Here is a 21,666-nt window from a genome sequence, read left to right as displayed (position 1 = left end):
AACTCACCTTGAGGCAGGCAGGAACACATCTAGTCACTGCCAGCAAAGCCACATCCATGAAGCTAAGCTTAGAGAAGTGTTAGTTCTTGAGTACATTTCCATTGCTCAAGTCACAACTTCATTGCTGCCTTGCCCTAATTTCCGTATATCCTCTCCCTAAAATTAAGCATATCCTTTTCCTACCCTTTGTTGACAGAATTATTTAAGCCATACAGCTTCATGCATTACATCTGACATAAAAGGCTGGATGTCAGCTAAGGCTTCTTGGTGCCACTTGAAGAGAAATAAAGAAAATACAGTAACACAATTCTATTGTCCTCAACAAAAGACAACTGGATTGCTAAGCAGCAGCATTTGATCTGGTGCTGCCAGTTTCTAGAGGCTGCCAGCAAACACTCAGCAGAAGCCTTTGTTCTAGATTTTTGGAAAGAAATTAAGGCAGCCTGTTAAAAAATAATAAAAAAAAAGTAAATGAATGACCAATAAAGTCGCCACAAGTTTCTAAGTATGAGATTTTATCTTGGAAAAATCTGGCAATGGTTTTATGACTATTTTATTTTCAAAAAGGAATTTGGAATTAAAAACTCCTTTAGAATTTACACAATTGATTTGTGCGGGGAGCAAGCTTTCAGCCAAATTTTGTGCAACCTACTCATGCACGTGCATTTTGTTCATGCTAACAGCTCCAAGAAATCACATGCAAACTGAACCCATAATGCTGCTATGCCCTGAAGCTTTGTTTTACTGTCCCAGTGCTGGCCACGAGGTCATGGCTAGCAATTTGACTGTGGCCAATGTTAATTTACAGGGTCAGGGTGAAAAGTCTATCTGGACAGAGGAGCTCCCTGTGATTTAGAAGGGAGTTGCAGAGAGTGTGGCCTCTCTTTCCCACCAGTAATCCAGCTTGCACAGCCACCACCTGGCTCCATTCACAGTGGCTCGTGCCAGTGCACATCTGCTCTACAGCTGGGCTCTGTCCCAGCACGCTGCTGCCCACCACGAACCACACCACTTGCCTGTGGTTTTCCTATTTCTTGGTGCTTTTATGCTCTTCCTTTCTCAAACTGCCATTGGCATATGCCTTGTCCTTCCCTCATTCTTGATTTTATTTCCCAAAACCTCAGGGGAAAGGGACTGCAAGTAACATGCTCATTTTCATGTCGTCACTTCCATTTTAACAGGGTACAGCCCTAGGAACTGCTACTTTACAGGGAGAGAGTGACACCAACTACTCTTTGTCACTGGACACCAGCCAGAGGAAAATACCCTCTCCTCACCTCTATTTTGAGTACCCAGTTGCCTTGGTGCTGACACATTTTTGCTGCCAGGCATTCAGTTCACTGAGCCCATGACTCTGCTCCCAGGTGGCCACAGAAACCCCATGTCCACTTTGCTCATCTGAGCACAGGGGCCTTGTGGAAGGTCATCTCCAAGTGGGACAAACTGTTTCCACACAGCTCTCCCATAAGAATCATATGAAATTGTAGAAACTCCCTGAGAACAAAAGACAAGTCACACCCACCTAAATCAGTATTTATTCATTAAATCAACCAACATCAGGCTGAAGGGAACTCTGTGCGCTTTCAGCTGGAGGAGTTCTTTCAGAAGGCATGAATGCTACAGCAGAGCTGGAGCTACTCTGATCTGTAATTTGCACAATGTGCAGTTGTTATTAACATTGACTTAGCATGATCTCTTCCAATTAGATTTTATGCCTCTTGCAATCTTTTATAATCGGTTGCCTTATTAGTAACACCACTTGTAACAAGGAAATGTATATTTATGACGCACTGTGGTTAGATATGTACAAATACACGCCCTGAGCCAACACTTACACACCAGAGGTTATCAGGAACAGAAGAAGAATTTTAAGGAAAACCATTTTAAAATCTCCTTCTCATGCCAGAAGAATGCCAATGATGCCAGAAGTGATGGAAAAAAGCCTATACCTTTCAACACTCTTAATATTTTAATAGTTCACAGGTTGTCTACTTAATCATTCTGCTTCCCCACCAGAACGTTAGTGATACTGCAGATGTGGATGAAGACAAAGAGTGAGTGAACATTAAGTTACAGAAGCAAATTCATGAAAGATTGCAGTTGGGCAGCCTCTTACAAATTAGGACTGTCCTGCAGGTAGTCTGCTTTTCTTCATGGTTACAATGCACGATAAATTAGCAATCACAATGAGAGAAATAATTCTAAGAAAATAGGAACATTGGAAAGAATCTGAGGAGCTGTGACATCTGTGAGTCCACACCAGCACTGAAAGTGGGCAGTAATGCTGACTGGCTCCTGAGTTTTGGATGCAACATATTACTGAAGACATTTAAAGTAAAACCATAACTTTTCTAAAAATGAACATCAATTCCTATGGCAAGGTAGTTAGATATGAAAAGTCCACTGGAAAACACAGTGGAAAACTGACACATAGGACCACAGTACTACAGAGGAGGAAAAAATCTGTTTACCGTAACCTCAAGTGATGAGAAAAGATGAGCGCACACAGGTTACCAAGTAGTTGTAGGTCTGGATGTGGACATGAAACAGCACAGCCAAAAGTAAACTTGTTGCCGGATTCTGGTAGTTTATTCCTGATGCTGCCACTGTGCCTGAAGTTTCAGAAATTGGAGTTGCAATTTCTACATGTGCTCATTACTTGTGACTAATGAGACAGCAGAAAAGGAGGTTGGACACCCTCCTCTGGGTGGTAACCACTCAGGCTAAGAGTGGAATTAATTATCGAGAGCAATTAGTGTCAGAGTAGCTCACAAATACTACTGCTGCAGAAGGATTTGTAGCCAGAATGCAGAGAATCTTCTCCGACAATTTCGTTTAACAGAGTTTTCCTTACAAACTCGATATCACAGTGATTGTTTTTCCTAATAAATGAAAATGCTGTACTAATAAATGTGTCCTAAGAAAAGGTGAGGCTTGGTTGTTTTCTTTTGCTATAGATAAGCCATTGGTGGGACAAACATACAGTCCTGCAAGGCATGACTCATTCTTTCTGCTTTTACAAAGCAGATTCTGAAAGATGGCCAGGACATACAAAAACTATCAGAGTTTAACTTTAACAGGAGTTCATGCCTGCATGGCCCAGAGTGCCCTGGGGAGAGCAGAGGAGCTGCCAGGAGCAGAGGAGTTGTATATTTTATGTCTGAACTGACATCTATCATAGGTGCTGTTGCCTCAAATCTGGCTCTGTACACACGTTGCAGTGTGGCAGGATGTATCTTGCCATGGTCTTGCCATGAAAAGTGCTGGGTTTCTGGGGTGTGGGTGGCTTGTTCCTATGAAATGGAGCAAAAGACTTACCACAGATGGTTTGCAATCACTAGGCGTTGACCGATGTTAAGGAACTGAATTGAATGAACTGCTCTGGAGGTGTAAGGCTTTGAAAACCACCAACTATCACTGAGGGACCAGCTTTGAGTTTCTTCTGTTTAGCAGATACCATAGGGAAATTTCCCAAACTCCAAAACCCCTCATATGCCTTTGAAAAAATCTTCCCCACCAAATCTACTGCTCAGGAGTTTATGCGAATTGGAAAGCTACTGTAACAGCCTCTGGGATGGAGACCTGATCTATCATAACTCATCATGGCCTGTTCTCCTTCCTGCTCAGATTTGATTCAAAAAGCTGTGATAACACCCCTGGCGATATACTGAGAACAGAAAATCCCTACCATCACCTCTCTTCATTTGGCTCAGTAGTAACTACATGGCCAGAGTATTAACATTGCTAACTACTGCATGTTAAAATACTAATACTGCTTTCTTCTCTTAGTGTTAAATATGAGGACTGCAGCTTACTACAAACTCCAAAAATATCCATTTAGGCTGTAAGAGAGAGTTAAGCTTTCCCAGAACACATTAGGTAATCTATCCACTAAAAATTCTTCAGTAAAAAATCAAAATTGTTTCTCCAAGAGGGCTCAAACTGATCACTTTTCTCCTTTGATCAGAACCATGGCCATCTTAGCACCACTGATCTCAGCCACAAATTTGTATCCACACCTGCCCCCAACTTCAGATGGATTCAGTCAATACGACCTCTGCAGGAGGGCTGGTAGAGATTTACCAGGCAGATATATGTTCTGTGGGAGTGAAATAAAGATGATGGTTAGCACTTCCCTTCTTCAGAGAGCCTCAGGACACTGTATTCTTGATCTGGCTTGGGCATCTGGGTCTTGCTCTTGGGGGGGAATTATCTGTCACTCATCCTCAAAAGTCTCATTTGTGCTCCTTGAGATAGAATTTTGCTGCAGAGGAAGTGAGAGAAATTTGGCTTGGGAAGTCCTTGCTTCTCTATCCTTGATCTCTTGATGCCAGGCTTTGTTTGCTTCTTTTGGAAATGCATTATTTTTTTATAAAATATTTCAGAAAGAAAAGAAATCAACTAGCAGAATTCTTCTGCATTTAGCTGTAATTCATCTCTATTCTAAGAACTAATTTATCTATATAATAAATATAATAACGTATAATACATAACAGTACATTATAATATTTGATACATTTGGTATATAATAATATACTCTGTATAGAGAATTTTTGAAGAGATGATGGTACCTTAGATAAAAATAGTGTGAATGGTCTTTCCAGGCATGAAGGCATAGCGTGGACTAACATTATTTTGTGAATGTGAGCTGTGTACACCATGGACAAAATATCTCAACCAACATTTTCAGATGTGACCAGTGATTTTGCTGCCTTGATTATAAGTTTGCAAAATGTTGGATTTTTTCCAGGTGAAATACTGTTTTAGGTCCCCCTGAGACTGGCCTCTAGGAATCGAGACACTCTCTAAATCTTTAGCCACCTTCTAAACTTCAGGCCAAGATACAATTTAATTTAGATCAAAGAGTTTCCTTATGTGAGAGCCTTCCTCTGTCTCTGTAGCAAAAGGATTGTCAGTGTGCTAACCAGTCCCTCATATCACAACATGACCCAGAACGTAAGGCAACAGTGTGCAGTGATTTACCTCCCTGAAAGGCAGTGCAGAATTTCAGAGATTTCCCGGGAAGCCCTACTTGGCATAGGGGAAGTTGCTGCCTGTGTTCAAGAAAATATCTATTAAATTGCCTGGGAAATTCTCCTCAAGGAATACCACTGAGATATAGTCAGTAACACACATGTTGGGAATGCAGGGCAGAAGGGAGATGGAGAAGGCATGCCAGGATGGGAGCTGCGTTGGCTGCTTTACCTGCAGGAGAGTTCTCTATGTGGGATAACAGTGTATGGCTATGCTCCTGGAAAGGCTCTGTAGCTGGACTGTGTGCAGAACCTAAGAAGATGAAAAGCTGTAATTAAACCCAAGTGAAAATAAACAGATGGTCTTTCTGTTAAGAGTGAGGCTGTTGGGCATTCCCCTCTCACTTATTGCCAGGGTCATGAGAGTGCAGGGCTCTTGTACAATAAATAACCAGGCTATAACTGTAAGATGGGATTGTGAGATTTCCCTCAGTGAGCCATACCCACAGCACAAGGCCCTGAGCCTAACAATGCACTTTATCTCCAGGTGACAGTCCCTTGGATATGGAACTTCATCTGCATCTGGATCGTGTCTCAGTTCTCAAACCACAGAAATAGGCAAAAGAGCTAGAATAGTCCATGAAAATTAGTTGTTCCATTTCCTCAAGAATGGATTTTAATAACTGTATTAAGCATATATGGGCCTCTTCCCTTGCATTGCTTCTCCCCTGAGCACCTTCTATTTGAATTGTTTTTGTCCAAACTGGAGACTTGGATTCCAGAAACTTAATCGGTGTTGTGAAGCTTTCCCTAAAGGACATTTGTGATTCAACAATAAATGTTGCTCTTGGGAAAATGTTTCTTCCTCAGAAGTGATCACAGTTGGATGTTGGTCTGGAGATGAGGAGACCTTCTTATTCTGAAGGTCTCATTTCCCATTCTGCTCAGCATGCAAGGAAGACCAGATCTCATGTTGTGTTCCAGAGCATTACTGTAGAAATTATAGTGGTGAAAGTAATGAGACTAGTTATAAAAGAATGTAATCATACTGTATGATTTTAAAAAATCATTCAGTCTATCCCTTCTGAAAAAGAATAAATATATATATATATATAACATATATATATAATAAATATATATTCAATCACAGAGATGTTTCAGAAACCAATTTATAAACTTAATTCCAGTTGTTATTAGACAAAGTTATATTAGGGACGCTTCTTCAAATCCTCTGCCATGGTTCATGGGCATGTAGGCAAACTGAGATCAAGAGCTATGTTTTTTTTGGGGCACCATAGTCAAAGGTGTCATGGAAACAGTAACAGAAGCCAACTAAACAGTAAAGTAAAGCTGAAAGCAGAAATCAGTCCAGCATATGTTGTAAAATAATTGCCTAGGACCATTGTTTCAAAAAGATTGGACTGCTGATTAATGACATGACAGATGATGATAGGATGTGCAGTAACCTGTAATTTATCTGTAATTAATCCATAATGATTTATCTGTGGAACACCTTTCTTCTTTTGTGTGCCTCCTGTTTGAATACAATATCAGAAAAAAAGTTTTGAACTGCATTAACATTTATTACATGTATTAATGGGATATAGTAATGGAATAAACACTGAACATTACAATAATTACATATTTTAAAATAAGAAACAAAAAATACCCAAATGATCATATGGAAAGAGAAAAGATAACCTAGCTAGCCACTGGATGGCAGAATTGCTCTATTTAACTATAGCATAAATAGGTTCTTTATTCTTCAGATGCAAGAGAATAAACAAATCAATCTGGATGAAAAGTAGCTACCTTATATGCAGTCTAGTAAACACAAGTAATCAAAATCTTACACCAAATAGGAAGCATGGTTTATTGTTACATAATTTATGACATCCCTCAACCACTGCTAATTAAACAGATCAAATAACCAAAACAATTATTTGAGAAATTACCACAATAACAAACTTTGCTTTCATTTCTGTTTATGCAGCTCCATTATCTTTAAATTCATAAAAAAATATAATAAAAAAAAATAAAAACACCTGAGAAAGTAGAAAAATAAAGGTCTAACAAAATGAAATTAAGCTTCTTGCCGAAATGCTTTCAGTTTTTTTAAAATAAGTAATAGCTCCAAACAGTCAAGTTTTTCAGAAATTTTGCTCAGTTTGCTTTGAGGTCTCTGGTTCATGGCACATGGCATCAAATGTATTTAATTACTTGATATTTTTTTTCTGATGTTTTTTGGGTCTGTGCTTTTTCTCTTCCATTGGGGGAAAATTGGGAAAGTTTTAATGCCACAGCCCAGAAGGCTATGACATATAATGTTTGCCTCCAATGAGGTACAGTTATGGAAGTATTCAAAGGAAAGAGACATCATATAAGGCTGATATACAACCTTGGTAGTACCATAATAATACAGCAACAGCAGCAGTATCCTTTTGATAGGCTTTACTGTTTGCTTATTAGTGACCTCTGATCAGGACTCAATTTTCAGCTGTGATTTTGACTTGTTTTTCAGGGACAGATATACACCCAGTGACAGCTGCAAAGTGGGTGGTCACCATTGTTTGCCCAAATCAAAGAAGGAAGAAAGCTTAAGAACTGCTGATTTAACTTATTGCGGTTTCTTAAAACAAACAAACAAAAAACAACCAACCTACCACCACCACCACCAACAAAAAAAACAACAAACAAAACAACGACAACAATATTAGTAATAAAAACACAATAACAGGAAGAGAGATTTGCTCAATCACATTGTTTTACAGTTGGCCACTTGGCTTTAATAACTCTGAAAGATGACAGCAGCCTACAGTTCTTAAACAAAGACATTTCTCCAAGTTTTAGGTGGAATAAAACAGTATGTGGGTTCACAGGACATGGAAAGAGTGGTGTCCTGTTGCCCTGTCCAAAAGCTGCCTGTTGCTGTTTGGGACACCAGTCTGCCGATGTGCACATGCATTGCTTCAGCCTCTGATCTGCCAACCAGCCACACGGGGACATAAGAGAGGGTTTGTCACAGAAATATTGGGAGGCTTGAGGGGGATGGAGAGCAATAGTCTGCAGACAACCAGACTTCATCAGATCCATGACTCCTTTTTTTTTTTTTTTTTTTTTAAATTTTCTTTAAAGTCTGAAAGGTGCAATCATTTTTCAGACATACACAAAAAAAAAAAAAAAAAAAAAAAAAAGGATTGTAAAACTAAATAAATAATGATGCCCATGTAGGCTGTAGAAACCTAGAGCCCATAGAGCCATGATGGAAAGGCTGACAGCAGTAGATCCAGGGATTTGCATGTGGAAAAAGTGGCAAAGGGCCAGTACCGAATCCCAGAGATGCTGCTCTCCCAGCAAAGCAAATTCTTTAATAGGCATAATTCAAAAACAGAGGAATAAACAGTATTTGTATGAATAGCTGACCAGTTCATGTGTGGAGGAGGGATCCCCTTGATGGGGAAAAGCAGTAGTACCCTTGAGACCTAAAACCACTGGATGAAACTGAAAAAATGCATGTACTTAATGTTACCAAAGACTCCTACACACACACAAGGCAAGAGCACAAAGAAAGAGCTTGCTTTTTTGTTAGGAGATGAGAAATCCTGGCACACCACTGGTAACTAGAAGACATTTAGGGGATCCTAATTTTTTTCTCCTCTAAGTGGTGAGAAAGAGGTAAAGGAGAGTATGATTCACTGACAGAGAAGGCTGCAGCTGCGCCATGTGAACCCCAGTACCATAGAGCAGAGGGCTGCGATGTTGGGGCACAGGACACAATGCCCAAATCCTGAGTAGGATCTGGGCTCATCCTGAGCTGGCCCCAGCTTGCCCTGGCTCCCAGGGATGGTGGCCCCACAGGAGTTTTGTTTGGGGCTTTCCTTGCCTGTGGCACAATGGGTGAGTAAATTCTGGCTACTTTTGCAGGGTAACAAATAACCCCGTTTTGAACCCAGTTACAGATACATGTGGGATTACTTGGATCTATTGAATCCACAGGCAAAATCAGAAAATTTTTGGTGTCTCTGAAATAAAAGCTTTGAGGATAAAAGCCTTCCATTCTGTACATTTAGGGCTTATTTCTCATAAAGAATGTAAAGCAATTGTCAAGAGAATAGAGCACATAGAATAAATATACTGTAGGCCTCTAATTTATTCTCAGAGCTTTATTGATGCCACAAAACCACAAACAGCAACAGATCCCTTCGTGTGAATTAAAGCTTATATTCAGTTACAACCATCTGTTCACAATGCATAGTTTTGAGGCCAGATTCATTATGGCCTAACTCCAAAGTTATAAATGGCATTTACATTAGAGTAACGTTAGAACAATGCTTGGATGAATCTGGCTGTTTAATGTTTTAAAAGTTTATTTTTCTTTAACTATCTGCGTTATTACCTGTTGGAAAAGTAAGAGTTGAATGCAACTCTCACTGCCATGACTCCACTAGAGGTAATGTGCTGTACAGCTGTCTAAGGAAAAGACTGTGACTGTGGGCTAACAATTGGAGTATGTTATAAAATACTACTGTTGGGCAACATATTTAGGGGGAATTAATGTTTTTCTTGGTGTGCTAATCTGTCATGTGAAAACTCAACCATGTGGTAGCTTTGTGGGATGTAAATATGGCATGTGTAGGAAATTTATGTGTACATCTCTACTGGCAAGCTTGTGTCTTTCATGTTTGGCTCTCAAGTTTTATTCTTCTGGTCACCCAGAGGGCACATGCCCACCTAAAACAAGCCATGGAGCTCACCGGGAGGGGAGACAGAGCCTTGCTCATTGTACACTTTTTTTGTCCTTCCTGCAGCACCAAAAGGTCTGTGCTACACGTTTTATGCACTAGTGACCCTCATGTCTTGGGCTGAAGGGCAAAGGGCTCTTCTGACATGGACAAGGACAACAAAACAGAGTAAAGGAAAACAGTCTGAGCTGTCCTTAAGGTGGCTGCCTGCCTGGGTTGCAACATTGACCAAGTTTCCTGTAACCATGATGAAAGCACAGTGTTATTGATATAAGCAATCTGCTATTGATTTAAGGCCTTCCAGATTTTGCCTACCCCTTTTATTATTCTGATGCAAAATGAACAGTGCAAATAGCAGAACCTTGCTAATGCAAAGAATGCTGGCCTCAGGAACCTGTTGTTCCCATGTTAGTACATAACCTACAACAGAATTAAGTTGTAAGTATTCTTTTTTCATTTATCTTTTATACATGTATATATACCATCCTATCTCCAAGTATTTCTTGCAATCTTGCTGATAACAGACTGTGAGCATGTGGCTTGCCATCCTCATGACCTGCTGGGAAAGATGTAGGCCACTGTTTAGCTATCTAAGTCTCATACCTGTGGACCTTGCCCAAGAAAGCATACATTGATTCAGTAGCCAGGAGCAAAAAAGACTGAGTTCTTGTTGCAAAGAGACTGAGCTCTTTAAGATGTAGCTGTTTCACTCATGCTTGAAAATGTGGGAAGACATAAGTCAGTAAGTGAATAATATGCTTCTATAAATATATAACTCATAAAGTAACTGAAAGCAATTCTGTTTATTTTAGCTTTAAACATTGTAAAGTTAATTGTAACTCTAATTGTAACTCTATTTTTTTTTTAATTATTATTTTATTTTGTTTGCTTGATTAAGTTCCTACAGGTATATACTGTACTGTACCTTGAATTTCAAGGAAGTTTAAATGCTTATGCTTATGCTTATGTTTTAGAATTTATTTTAAAGATTCAAATAACACTTTTTTTTTTTTTTTTTTTTTTTTTTTTTTTTTTTCTCAGAGCCATAGAAATACATCCTTTACTAATCAAACTAATAAGGAATATATTTGGAACACATTCAGCTTCTGTCTAAATCTTGGTTTTCAACCTTTCTCTTTGTTTATTAAGCAAGTTAAAAAGCAATCTAAAGCCATCAGAGAAGGCACAGATGAAAAAGCTAAGTTAAACTCAGCTCATTCTTGATATTTTTGGTACATAAAATAGCAAATTAACATCAGATTGAGGAACCTTTTTTTCTTCTATATATCAAAATTAGTGCAGTCTCACTTTAGACTGTCAAATGGCCCATTTTTTGGGGGGGCTGGAAAAGAAAACCATTAATAAAAATGTACATATATTGTCTTTTTTACTTTTTTTTTTTTTTCTTCTCCTATGAAATCAATCTACCTTCACTGCTGTAGAAAGAGTCTGCCTTCCTAAAGTTACTGTGAGTGGCATTATATTCAACCTTGTTTATATAATCCCTTTGTTATATTCTTTTGTTAATATTTAAAATAGCTTCAAGCCTGCAATTTGATTCTGAAATGTAATAAAATATTTGACAGTGGATTAAGCTTTCTCATAACGATATTTTTCCCTGCCAAACTCTATTTTTTTTTATAAACTATCAGTCAGTAGTTAAGGGTTCAAGCCTCTCCCTTGGTTATAGCTATCCATGCAGTTGTTTTCACCTCAAAAATTTATGAGAAGGGTTTTCCCTTCAGGATTCCAGTTTAATAAGAAAAATGTTACTGCTCCATCACCATAGTTTAGGCGATATTATAGAAACCCAGAAGGGGAAAATCAAAGAAAACAAAAGCAAAAACATTTTTGCATGACCTTGAGCAACACGCATACCCGGTTTATGGTTTCTATTGTGTTGGTTCAAGGTTTTTGCATGAAAAACTAAACTGCTTTTTTTCCTGGTCTGCTCAGTGCGTGTTAGTAACAGCTTGTGGCCATACAACTCCAGGCTACTTTCTCATAATATCTTAATGGGTTCATGCCTGCTCAGTGCGTCAGTGTGAAACTTACAAGGAAAATGAGGATTTGGGAGGAGGTGGCCCTGGGGTTGGTGCAGCCTGGTCCCATCCCTGGCTAAGCAACAGGGACAGTGCAGAGAGGACATGAACTAAGCATTTGTCACTGGCGCTGGGTCACCTTGTCCTCTGCTTGGTTTTTAAAGCTGGCATGTCTAGCTTCATATGGTGGACATCAGTCAGTTGTGATGTTTTTCACACGTGCAGTAAATCCCCCTTTAAATTTACTCTGAATTAACAATAGCCTACACCGTATTCTAAAGTACAGTGAACCAAGTTATGTTTTACAGCTTTGTGGACATAAATGATTGCCCTGGTGTGATGGACAGACTTCAGCTTAATAGGGGAAAGGGAAGAGAAGGGACATTTTCCATAGGAAATGTGAATATAAACTATACGAGGAACATTTGACACTTCTCTAATATGTCATATATGTTCCCCAAACTTTTCAAATCCAATTCTTGAGTGGAAAGAGAGCATGAATTACAGTAAAAATGCGTAATATTTGCTCTATTATTGCTGCGTGACACTTTTGGCCTGAAGTGATCTTGTGAATTTCTATTTCAGATTACTATGGTCTTTCTCAAGAAATCTAATTAGACTTCAAAGATGTTCCCACTAAAGTAAATGAAGTCTATAATTGCAGCAGCAGGAATGACATCAGAACCTTTGGAAAGGAAAAAGATGAATACTACAAGGAAAAAAATGCAGGGAAAAAAAATAGGAGAATGTTGACCATGGGCCAAACCATGCCCTCAGCTGTGTGTATTATTCCCAGCTAGGGGATCTGTACATGCCTCAGAGCAGGATATAGTCCCTTGCTTTAGATGGCAAAACTCTTCCATGGCCATATAAGAAAGACACTTTCAAAAATCAAGGTCTGCAATAAATTTCACTGTACTGAATTTCTGTATATAGCTATTTGTTTAGTGAAGAAGATCCATCTGCTTTGTATAGCAGCTTGAAAATGGCAGCTTTTCCTTCCCAGCAGACTCTAAGCAGATTCGTTGCTAGCAGTACAGTTTTTCCCTTGCATACAGCAGGCCTCTTGAAGTAAACGCAGGTAATATGGAAGAAGAGAAGAACCAGGTTCCACATTTATAACAGACTCACAGACCTATTAAGGTTGGAAGAGATCTTGCAAAGTGTCTAGTACAACCTCCTGCTCAAAAGAGGGTCAACGTTGTATCAGATAGGGTTGCTCAGAAACTTGTCCATCTGTATTTTGAAAACACTGAAGAACAGAGATCCAACGGGAAACTTCCTTCAAAGCTTAATTACCCTCAGAATGAATATTTTTACTTATATCCAGATTGAAACTCTCATTTCAACTTATGTCCATTATCCACCATGCACTATGGAGTGCTTGTGCTCTTGATAACCTCCCAATAGGCCATTGCAAGCTACTTTTCAGCCCCCTGAAGCCTTTTCTAAGCTGAAGAAACCCTCATCCCTCAGTCCCTCCTCCCTAAGCAAATGCTCTGGTCCCAACAATCTTGGTGGCTCTTCACTGAACTTGCTTCAGGTTATCAGTCTTTCTTGTACAGAGGCCCCCAGACTGGATGCAGTGTCTAGATGTGGTCTAATGGGTGCCAATTAAAGAGGTGCAATCACTTCCATCATTTTCCCAGCTATGTTCCTGTTACTACAGCAAAGAATGCTACTGGCTTTCCTTGATGCCAGGGCTCACAGCTGGCTCACTCTCAAATTGTGTCCACCAGGACTCCCATATCCTATCCAACAGAGCTGCTCCCTAACAGGGAAGACCCCAGCCTGGATCAGTGCAAGGGTTTAGTCCACCTCAGGTGTGGGACTTGGCATTTGTCCTTGACAAATTTCACAAGGTTCCTGTTGGCCCATTCCTCCAGCCTGTCAAGATGTCTTCCTTAATCCAAATACTTACCCCATGTGGAAAAGCCTGAGAGATTCATGCTGTGGAAAATATCTTAATAGATTTCTGCTGTGCTGAGTCTTACTTTCAGAGCTATCCCTATAGTCTTTTCTTGTTTTTAAAATTTCCACTTCTTAGGATTCAACAAACGTAGGAGTGCATTTGGGCCTGCCCTGTGCCAAAAGGAATCTCTTCCAAAATTTTTAAGTTCAGAACTTCAGACCTTGAATGAAGTTTAGGAGTAAAATCATGATTTCCTACCCCAAAAGACCATTTTTAAGGTGTTCCTATAGCAGAGAACATGATAACGAGGACATGGTAATCTTTTTATAACTGTTTTCAGGTATACTCTTGTTTCTGTCTCTTTTTAATTTTTGTCTTAGAAACAATCCTTTTCTTTGTTATAGCTGCATCTAATTAAAAAATCAGTTTATTTATAATTCTGAGATCTTCATCTACCAAATGACCTGGTTATCAGATTATATCTTTGGCAGTAGGAAAGCATAGGGACCTAATACAACAGCTTCATCTTTTGTGTGACTCAAGCATACTCCCTTAACTCTGGCCCCCAAACTTTGAAATCACCTCAGATTTCTAGGCCCTTTATAAGTTACCCAACCACAGAATCAGGTGTTTATTTATTTATTTATTTGACCTCCTAAAAATACTTTTTCAGAAGCTCTGAAGATAGGAAGGTACAAAACCTTAATGAAGCAGAGACTGTATGTATGAATCCAGGTTTAGATACTGAAGAAACTCTCCTGTGAAGCACAGGGAATGGAAAGAAATTTAGTGAAGACATAGCAGATTTTCTGAGAAACTGTTGGGATGCTGTAGGTACCTTTCCCACTGTGGGAAGTTGTGGATTAGCTGGTAGGCAGAAAAGCTAAAATGAAACAGGAGGCTAAGCAAGGAGCTGAGCTTTCTGTTATAGGAAAATTAAAAGCATTACAGTTCTTTCAGTTATAAATTTTATCATCTCCTTAAACATCTGTTCCCATATCCATCTTATATCCCATTTACAATGTTTTTTCCCTTTTCTAGGACCCTCTATATACAGCCAAGATGCTAATTAGCCAATCAAGTAACCAAACAAGGGCATTCAAGGACAACAACCCATCTGGGAAGAGTTTGGGGTGGGACGAGTGGGAGGAGGCCACCCACCCACAGGTATAAAACCAGGGGCAAGGGAATGATGCCTTTCTTAATTAAGGCCAGCTCTAGCATGGAGTGAGTAGGAGTCTAGAAGTAAATAGCTAGGCAAGATTTTTTGCTCTTATAGACAAGACAGTAACAGGAGTTGGTGACTCTATTTTTATGCCTATTTTGTGGTGTACACACTTAGGGAGACTAATGGGAGAAAGAGCAGCTGACAAAAGGGACTGCTTTAGGAATTGCTCTTGCTCCTGTTCAAAAGGATGAAAGGAAGAAAGAACTCTAGAAATGCTGTTCTTGGGGGTAGAGAGGGACGCTTATGAGTACCCACCTTGTGGGGAAACCAGTGTCTGCATGTAAGGATGTTATGGTAAGTTGGCTGAACCAGAGAAGACAGACTGATGGAGATGTTCACTGAGGAAACCTTATGTAGCTGAGCAGTTTGGTCTTCTAAAAAGCAACTTACTGCTTTTTAAACTCTCTCTGCTGAGAGCTAGGCTTACAGAGGAAATCTCTAAGGATGTAATATTAACAAGTGAAAGGAGATCACAGAATCACAGAATTTCTAGGTTGGAAGAGACCTCAAGATCATCGAGTCCAACCTCTAACCTAACAATAACAGTCCCTGCTAAACCATATCCCTAAGCTCTACATCTAAACGTCTTTTAAAGACTTCCAGGGATGGTGACTCCACCACCTCCCTGGGCAGCCTGTTCCAGTGCCTCACAACCCTTTCAGTAAAGAAGTTCTTCCTAACATCTAACCTAAAACTCCCCTGGCGCAACTTTAGCCCATTCCCCCTCGTCCTGTCACCAGGCACGTGGGAGAACAGGCCAACCCCCACCTCACTACAGCCTCCTTTAAGGTATCTGTAGAGAGTGATAAGGTCGCCCCTGAGCCTCCTCTTCTCCAGGCTGAACAAGCCCAGCTCCTTCAGCCGCTCCTCGTAGGACTTGTTCTCCAGGCCCCTCACCAGCTTCGTCGCCCTTCTCTGGACCCGCTCAAGCATCTCCATGTCCTTCTTGTAGAGAGGGGCCCAAAACTGAACACAGTACTCAAGGTGCGGCCTCACCAGAGCCGAGTACAGGGGGACGATCACCTCCCTAGCCCTGCTGGTCACAGTGTTTCTGATACAAGCCAGGATGCCGTTGGCCTTCTTGGCCACCTGAGCACACTGCTGGCTCATATTCAGCCGACTGTCCACCATCACTCCCAGGTCCTTCTCTGCCTGGCAGCTCTCCAGCCACTCATCTCCCAGCCTGTAGCTCTGCTTGGGGTTGTTGCGTCCCAGGTGCAGGACCCGGCACTTGGCCTTGTTGAACTTCGTACAGTTGACCTTAGCCCATCGGTGCAGCCTATCCAGATCCTCCTGCAGAGCCTTCCTACCCTCGAGCAGATCGACACACACACCTAACTTGGTGTCATCTGAGAACTTACTGAGGGTGCACTCAATGCCCTCGTCCAGATCATTGATGAAGATATTAAAGAGGACCGGCCCCAGCACCGAGCCCTGGGGGATGCCACTAGTGACTGGCCTCCAACTGGACTTGGCTCCATTTACCACGACTCTTTGGGCCTGGCTATCCAGCCAGTTTCTAACCCAACGAAGCGTGCGCCAGTCCAAAAAAGATGTGACTATAGCATCGGGTTTCCCTCAACTAGATTATAAGTATGTGTCCTTTCTTAATGAGGATGTCGTTCTGGGTGTAGAATGTAGAGAAAGGAAGATGCTCTCATCCAGAAAAACAGACTTCTTCCTCTGGGGGGGAAAAAAACAAAACAAAACAAAAAAAACCAAATAACAAAAATCAAACAAACAAAACAAACAAACAAACAAAAAAAAAAAACAAAAAACAAAAAACACCACAGATGGAGACCTGGACTCTGGGAACTTTCTCTGAAAGTCTCTGAAACATTCACTGAACCCTATGCAGAACTGAAGACAGAAGAAAGGCAAAGTTGTAGTGGTAGGAGGGTAAGATCTAGAGAAAATTTCTGATTCTCTGAACCATGGATACGTGCAGACTAAGCAGAAACTATGAAGGAAAGAGATTGCTTCAAGGAATATTTCAACAGAATTCAAATCTCAGGAAAAAAATTGTTATAATAACCCTTAATTAGCAAGATTTCAGGTATGTAGCTGCATATGAATGTTGCTATAAATTTATATCCTATAAAACTGCAATAATGCAGGTGATGGTATTATAATTCTGCTATGATTACAACCTCTTTGCCGAAGCTTGCTCAAGAATAACATTTCCCTTATCTTGTTAGTTTAAAGGACATTGCAGACTTAATTTTGTTGGCAAGCACCTGCATTGGCCTGGAGAAGCAGTAGTAATGGGGAACTAACCAAGTAGGGAGTAAAATTTGGCAAGATAAAAGTACATGAATTCCATATGAACTAGGTCACCAAATGTATCAAATAGCTTAAATGATAGCAATTATTCAGTAACACATTTTCCTTCAAGGTATTTCAAATAATGGTGACAGCCATTTGTTATTTTTTTCTTTATGAAATAACAGTAAACTTTTCATTTACATATTTGACAAAAAGCCAGCTACCTAGACAAAATTTCTGGGCAGTACAGTGAATTCTACATTGCATGCTTTTTCATGTAGTGGAAATCTGAATAACTTTTTCAGTCAGTGGAAAGTAACGGAAGAAGTAAGAATACAATAGTTGTTTGCATAAATACTCTGTGATCTGACAGGGAACATCAACTAAGACAAAAGCTTTTTATGTTCTGGCTAACAAAACGTCCTGTAAAATACCAGGTTTTGAAGAAGGGAGACATGTTACAAACATTAACTGTCTTGATCTGTTATACCTGATAAGCTCACAGGGGAGCTTAAGGAGTTGATATTCAAGTATGCACTAACACATTCTTTGGCTGAAGCACGTGGGCCCAGCAATTTCACAGTATTGAACCTCAGAAAAAAACATTCCTTATATATATTTTTGTCTGGAAATTAACCTGATTGCTTTTCATTTTAAACAACATGAAGCATTCTTTGTCATATGACATGAATTGTCCTTTGGAGACTGACACTATTTTTGTTTTGCAAAATTATTTGTTATGTTATCTTTTTTTTTTTGACCTAATGATTCTGTTCTTATTTAAAGTCAAGACCTTACTCTCATAAGCAAGGAATAAAGTGGATAGAGAAATATGATGTTACAAATGTAGGTGAATGATTAGAACCCAGTTATCAACCAAGAGTTCACTGTGTAAAAGGTGCTCTGTCTGTCTTCCATGATGTAGTTTTAATGTGTAGGACAGCAGCTAAAAAATATAACCAGGAAAACACAAGGAGTCAAGGAGATTAATATTGGGGAATACTTCAAGTCACATTTTCAGCATGATAGCAGCCTAGTCATCAAGGGAAATTTGGATAAGTATAGGAATTTTTAAAGGAAGACCCTGCTATGCATGAGAAACTAGGGGAGAAATCCCATTTCAAATGTATGTATATAAAGAAGTATGTGAGACTGTTCTGTATTTATAGTTCATCCATTTGTATAGCATATATATGTATGGTCTTGTCTGACAGGATATTGAGCAATCAGAAATGAACTTGATACTGAAGAAACTTGATTTCAATGGAATTTTCAGTCATATAAAGGTATACATGAATAAATATTTACAAATAGTTAATGTAATAAAAATGATGGTACTTAAAGGAAAATGACTGTGTGTGTGTTATTTATAGCTTTAAACCTTGTCAGGTTTAAAGGTTATAGTTAGAGAATGTGTGATTATTTTGGGACTGGCTAGTTCACTGAGGAACAGACCTGACTTCCTAGCACTGGAAAGGAGCAGAGGAATGTGAGTGCATCTGATCAGGTTGAGAGGTGCTCTGTTTAGTTTTGCTCTACAGACTAGAACTTGTTCCTGTCTGCCCAAAAAAGCTTTCCTCATGATATATCAGCTGCTTGCTGATGAAGCCCTATGATTTAGTGTCTGCAATTTTCAAGGAAGGCATGGTGAGGAAAATTTTTCAGCCCAATTTAGAGAGAAGTCTGGGAAGTATTTTTTCTGGCTTTTTTTTTTTTTTTTTTCTCCCCACAGGAGCCTGAGCACAGATGCAGGACAATTCAAGGACAGGAGACAACCACAAGCTGTACACCTTAAACATGAAGATAAGGATGATCTTGGTAGAAAGAACCATGTTTAAATTGGAGAAGTCTTTAAAATTCCTGTTTCTCATAAAGGAGAGTAAAGCAAAGATGTGTCTAAAAATTCCACAGAAAACTTATCTGTTGGCTTGTCCCCTGTCTCCACAGCTGTTAAACCACATATCATGCACCCTCAGTGATATTCTCAAGAATGGATGTGTTAAGGCCATGGCAAAAGAGTCAGAAGAGGATTTTTAGGGAATGGCTGCTCCTGTGAGCAGTTTTGGGAGCACAGGAATCCCAGCCAGGAGCAGGTCTTGCACTCTCCAGATTGCGGAGGCATAAACAGAGTTTTGGGATGAAATGTTGGTTAGGGGCTTAAAAGGGGAACTTGGCAAGCTGAATAGCTGAAAGAAATACATCACATGCCTTGATTTCAATAAACATAATGTGACATAACTTGGCAATACTGTGTTTCTGTGGTTAATCATTTAGTTTTATCAGCTTGCATACACGTCGTCTTTATTAAACAGTAACTGTCCTTCATGAATCATCCCGTTCAAGGCCAAGAAAATAGCCAGAGGCCATGCTATGCTCTGGGCTGAGCAGATGATGAATGGTATGAAGAAAGGAACGCTGCTTTCTGCCACCCAACACCACTTCCTCAGAAGGAAGGACAAGGAGATGATAATGTTGGGCCTCTCTAGAACTAATAAATCGGACTTGCATCCCTCTAGAGCAATCAGACTTACCTAAGTCTATGTCATGTGAATTCTGAACAGTCAGAATTGACCAACCCAAGACTTCCAAGCATAAGACAAGCAGTCAGAAACCCATGAACTGCAGTGAGCATACCCGTGCTTTAAACACAGCTCCAGACAATTTTGGTTTCTGTAAAACTAGTTTTTTTATTTAATTCATACAATATATTTAAACTCTTTGGTTTTAAACCCAGGGTAGCAGGAATGTGTTTCCAAGGTTCTTGTCTTTGTTGTAGACCTAGAAGGAGAACAAACCACCCACATTAACTCCTCACTAGTTAAAATCTCTATTAACAAAGTTTTTATTCATGATATTAATAGTTGACTTTGGCTTTCATCATGCATATTCAGATCTTCACTCAATCCTCTGTGCTGAGCAGATAACTTACAGCAGTCCCTAACCCAGAACTTTCTTCCTCCCATCCTCTCTGTATATTACATCAAATTCTGCACCTACCACAATGGGAAGCATGCAGGCAGAGAAATTTTGTAATAGTGTGCACCTACATGACTGGTGTCAAAAAAGTGGCTGAAATCAGGATCTCTGTCCTCCTCCGGCTTTAGAGGCTGTAACTTAGGTTTCTTTCCTCTTTGAAGTGCTTGAGCAGCAAGCCTTTTTCTTGCCAATGGTATCTGCAACAAAATAGCAGTTGCATTACATTACAGCCAAACTAGAGCACTGTCATGCCCTGACTGACAGCTTCATGGACGTGAATGGAAATTGGATAAATACAACGAGGCCTGTGTCAAAACCCTACCGTTACCTGGATGTTTTAAAATATACAGGTATGTTTTGATTACCAGATTTCACAGGAAGGAAGACTTCATACAGATCACTTAGCAGCATTCCACAATATATAAGGTGTGCAGCACTGTTTGGTGCCAATCTATCAGAGACTTAAGGTTGGTGTTAACACTGACTTTGAGCTTACATATCAAATGGAAAAAACGAACACCATGTCTGTAGCTCAAGATACGTGCTTAAATTCTATGTCTGATATAGGCTGATGTTCACTGCAAGTTGCTGACAGCATTCATTCCTTCCATAAAGAGCTGCTGTGGAAAATGTGTATTTCTCTGTGGGACTGCTTGCTCTTTGTGTTAGGAAATGCTTATGTATCTCTTTCCTCTGTGAAAGGAAATTCCTTAGCCTTCATCTCATCAGGTCTATATTGGGATTATGTTCGTTGCTTCAACAGAAAAAGTAACCAAGATGCACAGATTGCCATCTATCTATCATATAGATATATGTGTGTATATAATATATACGTATCTATCTATTTTTTCTTTCTAGGTTTGCTGTACACCTTTTCCCAATGTTTTCTGTTCTATTGTATATTATGGTGTGGCCACTAAGTGGCTTAATGACTGGGAACATATCAGTCATCTCTTGATTCCACTTCTCTCTTGCTCTCCAGAGCAAAACCTGGGTCTTCTTAGAAGCATGAGCTTTCCTTCACATGAGAGAAGTCCTACAACTGGTTTTACCAGTGGTGTTGTCAGGTGGTTTAGTGTCACAGCTGTCTCTGATGCATCATATATCTTGCAGCACAAATTTTGATTGTCAGAATGTCTGAAGTTCTTTTTATTAGAAATTTTATGGCATTGTGTAAAGCATACACTATTACCAATTCCGCAGAAGAACAGAAGGTGTGTAACCCTTCCAAAACTTAAGCGTTTTCACCAGTACTCGTAAAGCAACTTAGGTCTGTAGTGAGTGGCATAGATGAGGCATCTACAAGAAACTGCCATTTCTATGGCAGTAACACCTCTACCACCAAGGCACTGCAAAGCAGAAGGATGCTGTAACTGTCTACTAATAACATATAGATCACATTTCTCCATGCAGTATTTTCTTGTCTCCAATAGGCTGGAAACACCTCCTGGTAAATTCATATTTCAGTTGAGTGGGGCAAGGCAAACCAGCTGCACTCCCAAACTGCTGACTCCCCAGATTCTCAAAG

General features: G+C 39.8%; 1 protein-coding gene and 1 long non-coding RNA gene across 2 annotated transcripts in view; one reads left to right on the top strand and one right to left on the bottom strand.

Annotated features, from left to right (window-relative positions):
• Positions 1–9,575: 9,575 nt before the first annotated feature.
• Positions 9,576–19,723, top strand: LOC137852421 (uncharacterized). Its single transcript, XR_011093817.1, has 3 exons — positions 9,576–10,457; positions 14,711–14,836; positions 18,895–19,723. It is a non-coding gene; the product is annotated as an uncharacterized lncRNA (long non-coding RNA).
• A 100-nt stretch (positions 19,724–19,823) lies between these two features.
• The window catches only part of ITGB8 (integrin subunit beta 8), a 47,246-nt gene continuing 45,403 nt past the window's right edge, over positions 19,824–21,666 (bottom strand). The window contains exons 14-15 of the mRNA XM_068674150.1: positions 20,210–20,335; positions 19,824–19,940 (exon numbers count right to left, since the gene is read on the bottom strand). Coding sequence (XP_068530251.1) covers positions 19,887–19,940; positions 20,210–20,335 — 180 coding nt within the window. The 3' untranslated portion in view covers positions 19,824–19,886. The remainder of the gene's footprint in view (positions 19,941–20,209; positions 20,336–21,666) is intronic.

Source organism: Anas acuta, chromosome 2, assembly GCF_963932015.1.
Source record: "Anas acuta chromosome 2, bAnaAcu1.1, whole genome shotgun sequence".
In the NCBI taxonomy this organism is placed as follows: Eukaryota; Metazoa; Chordata; class Aves; order Anseriformes; family Anatidae; genus Anas; species Anas acuta.
This window is presented reverse-complemented; position numbering and strand designations above follow the sequence as displayed.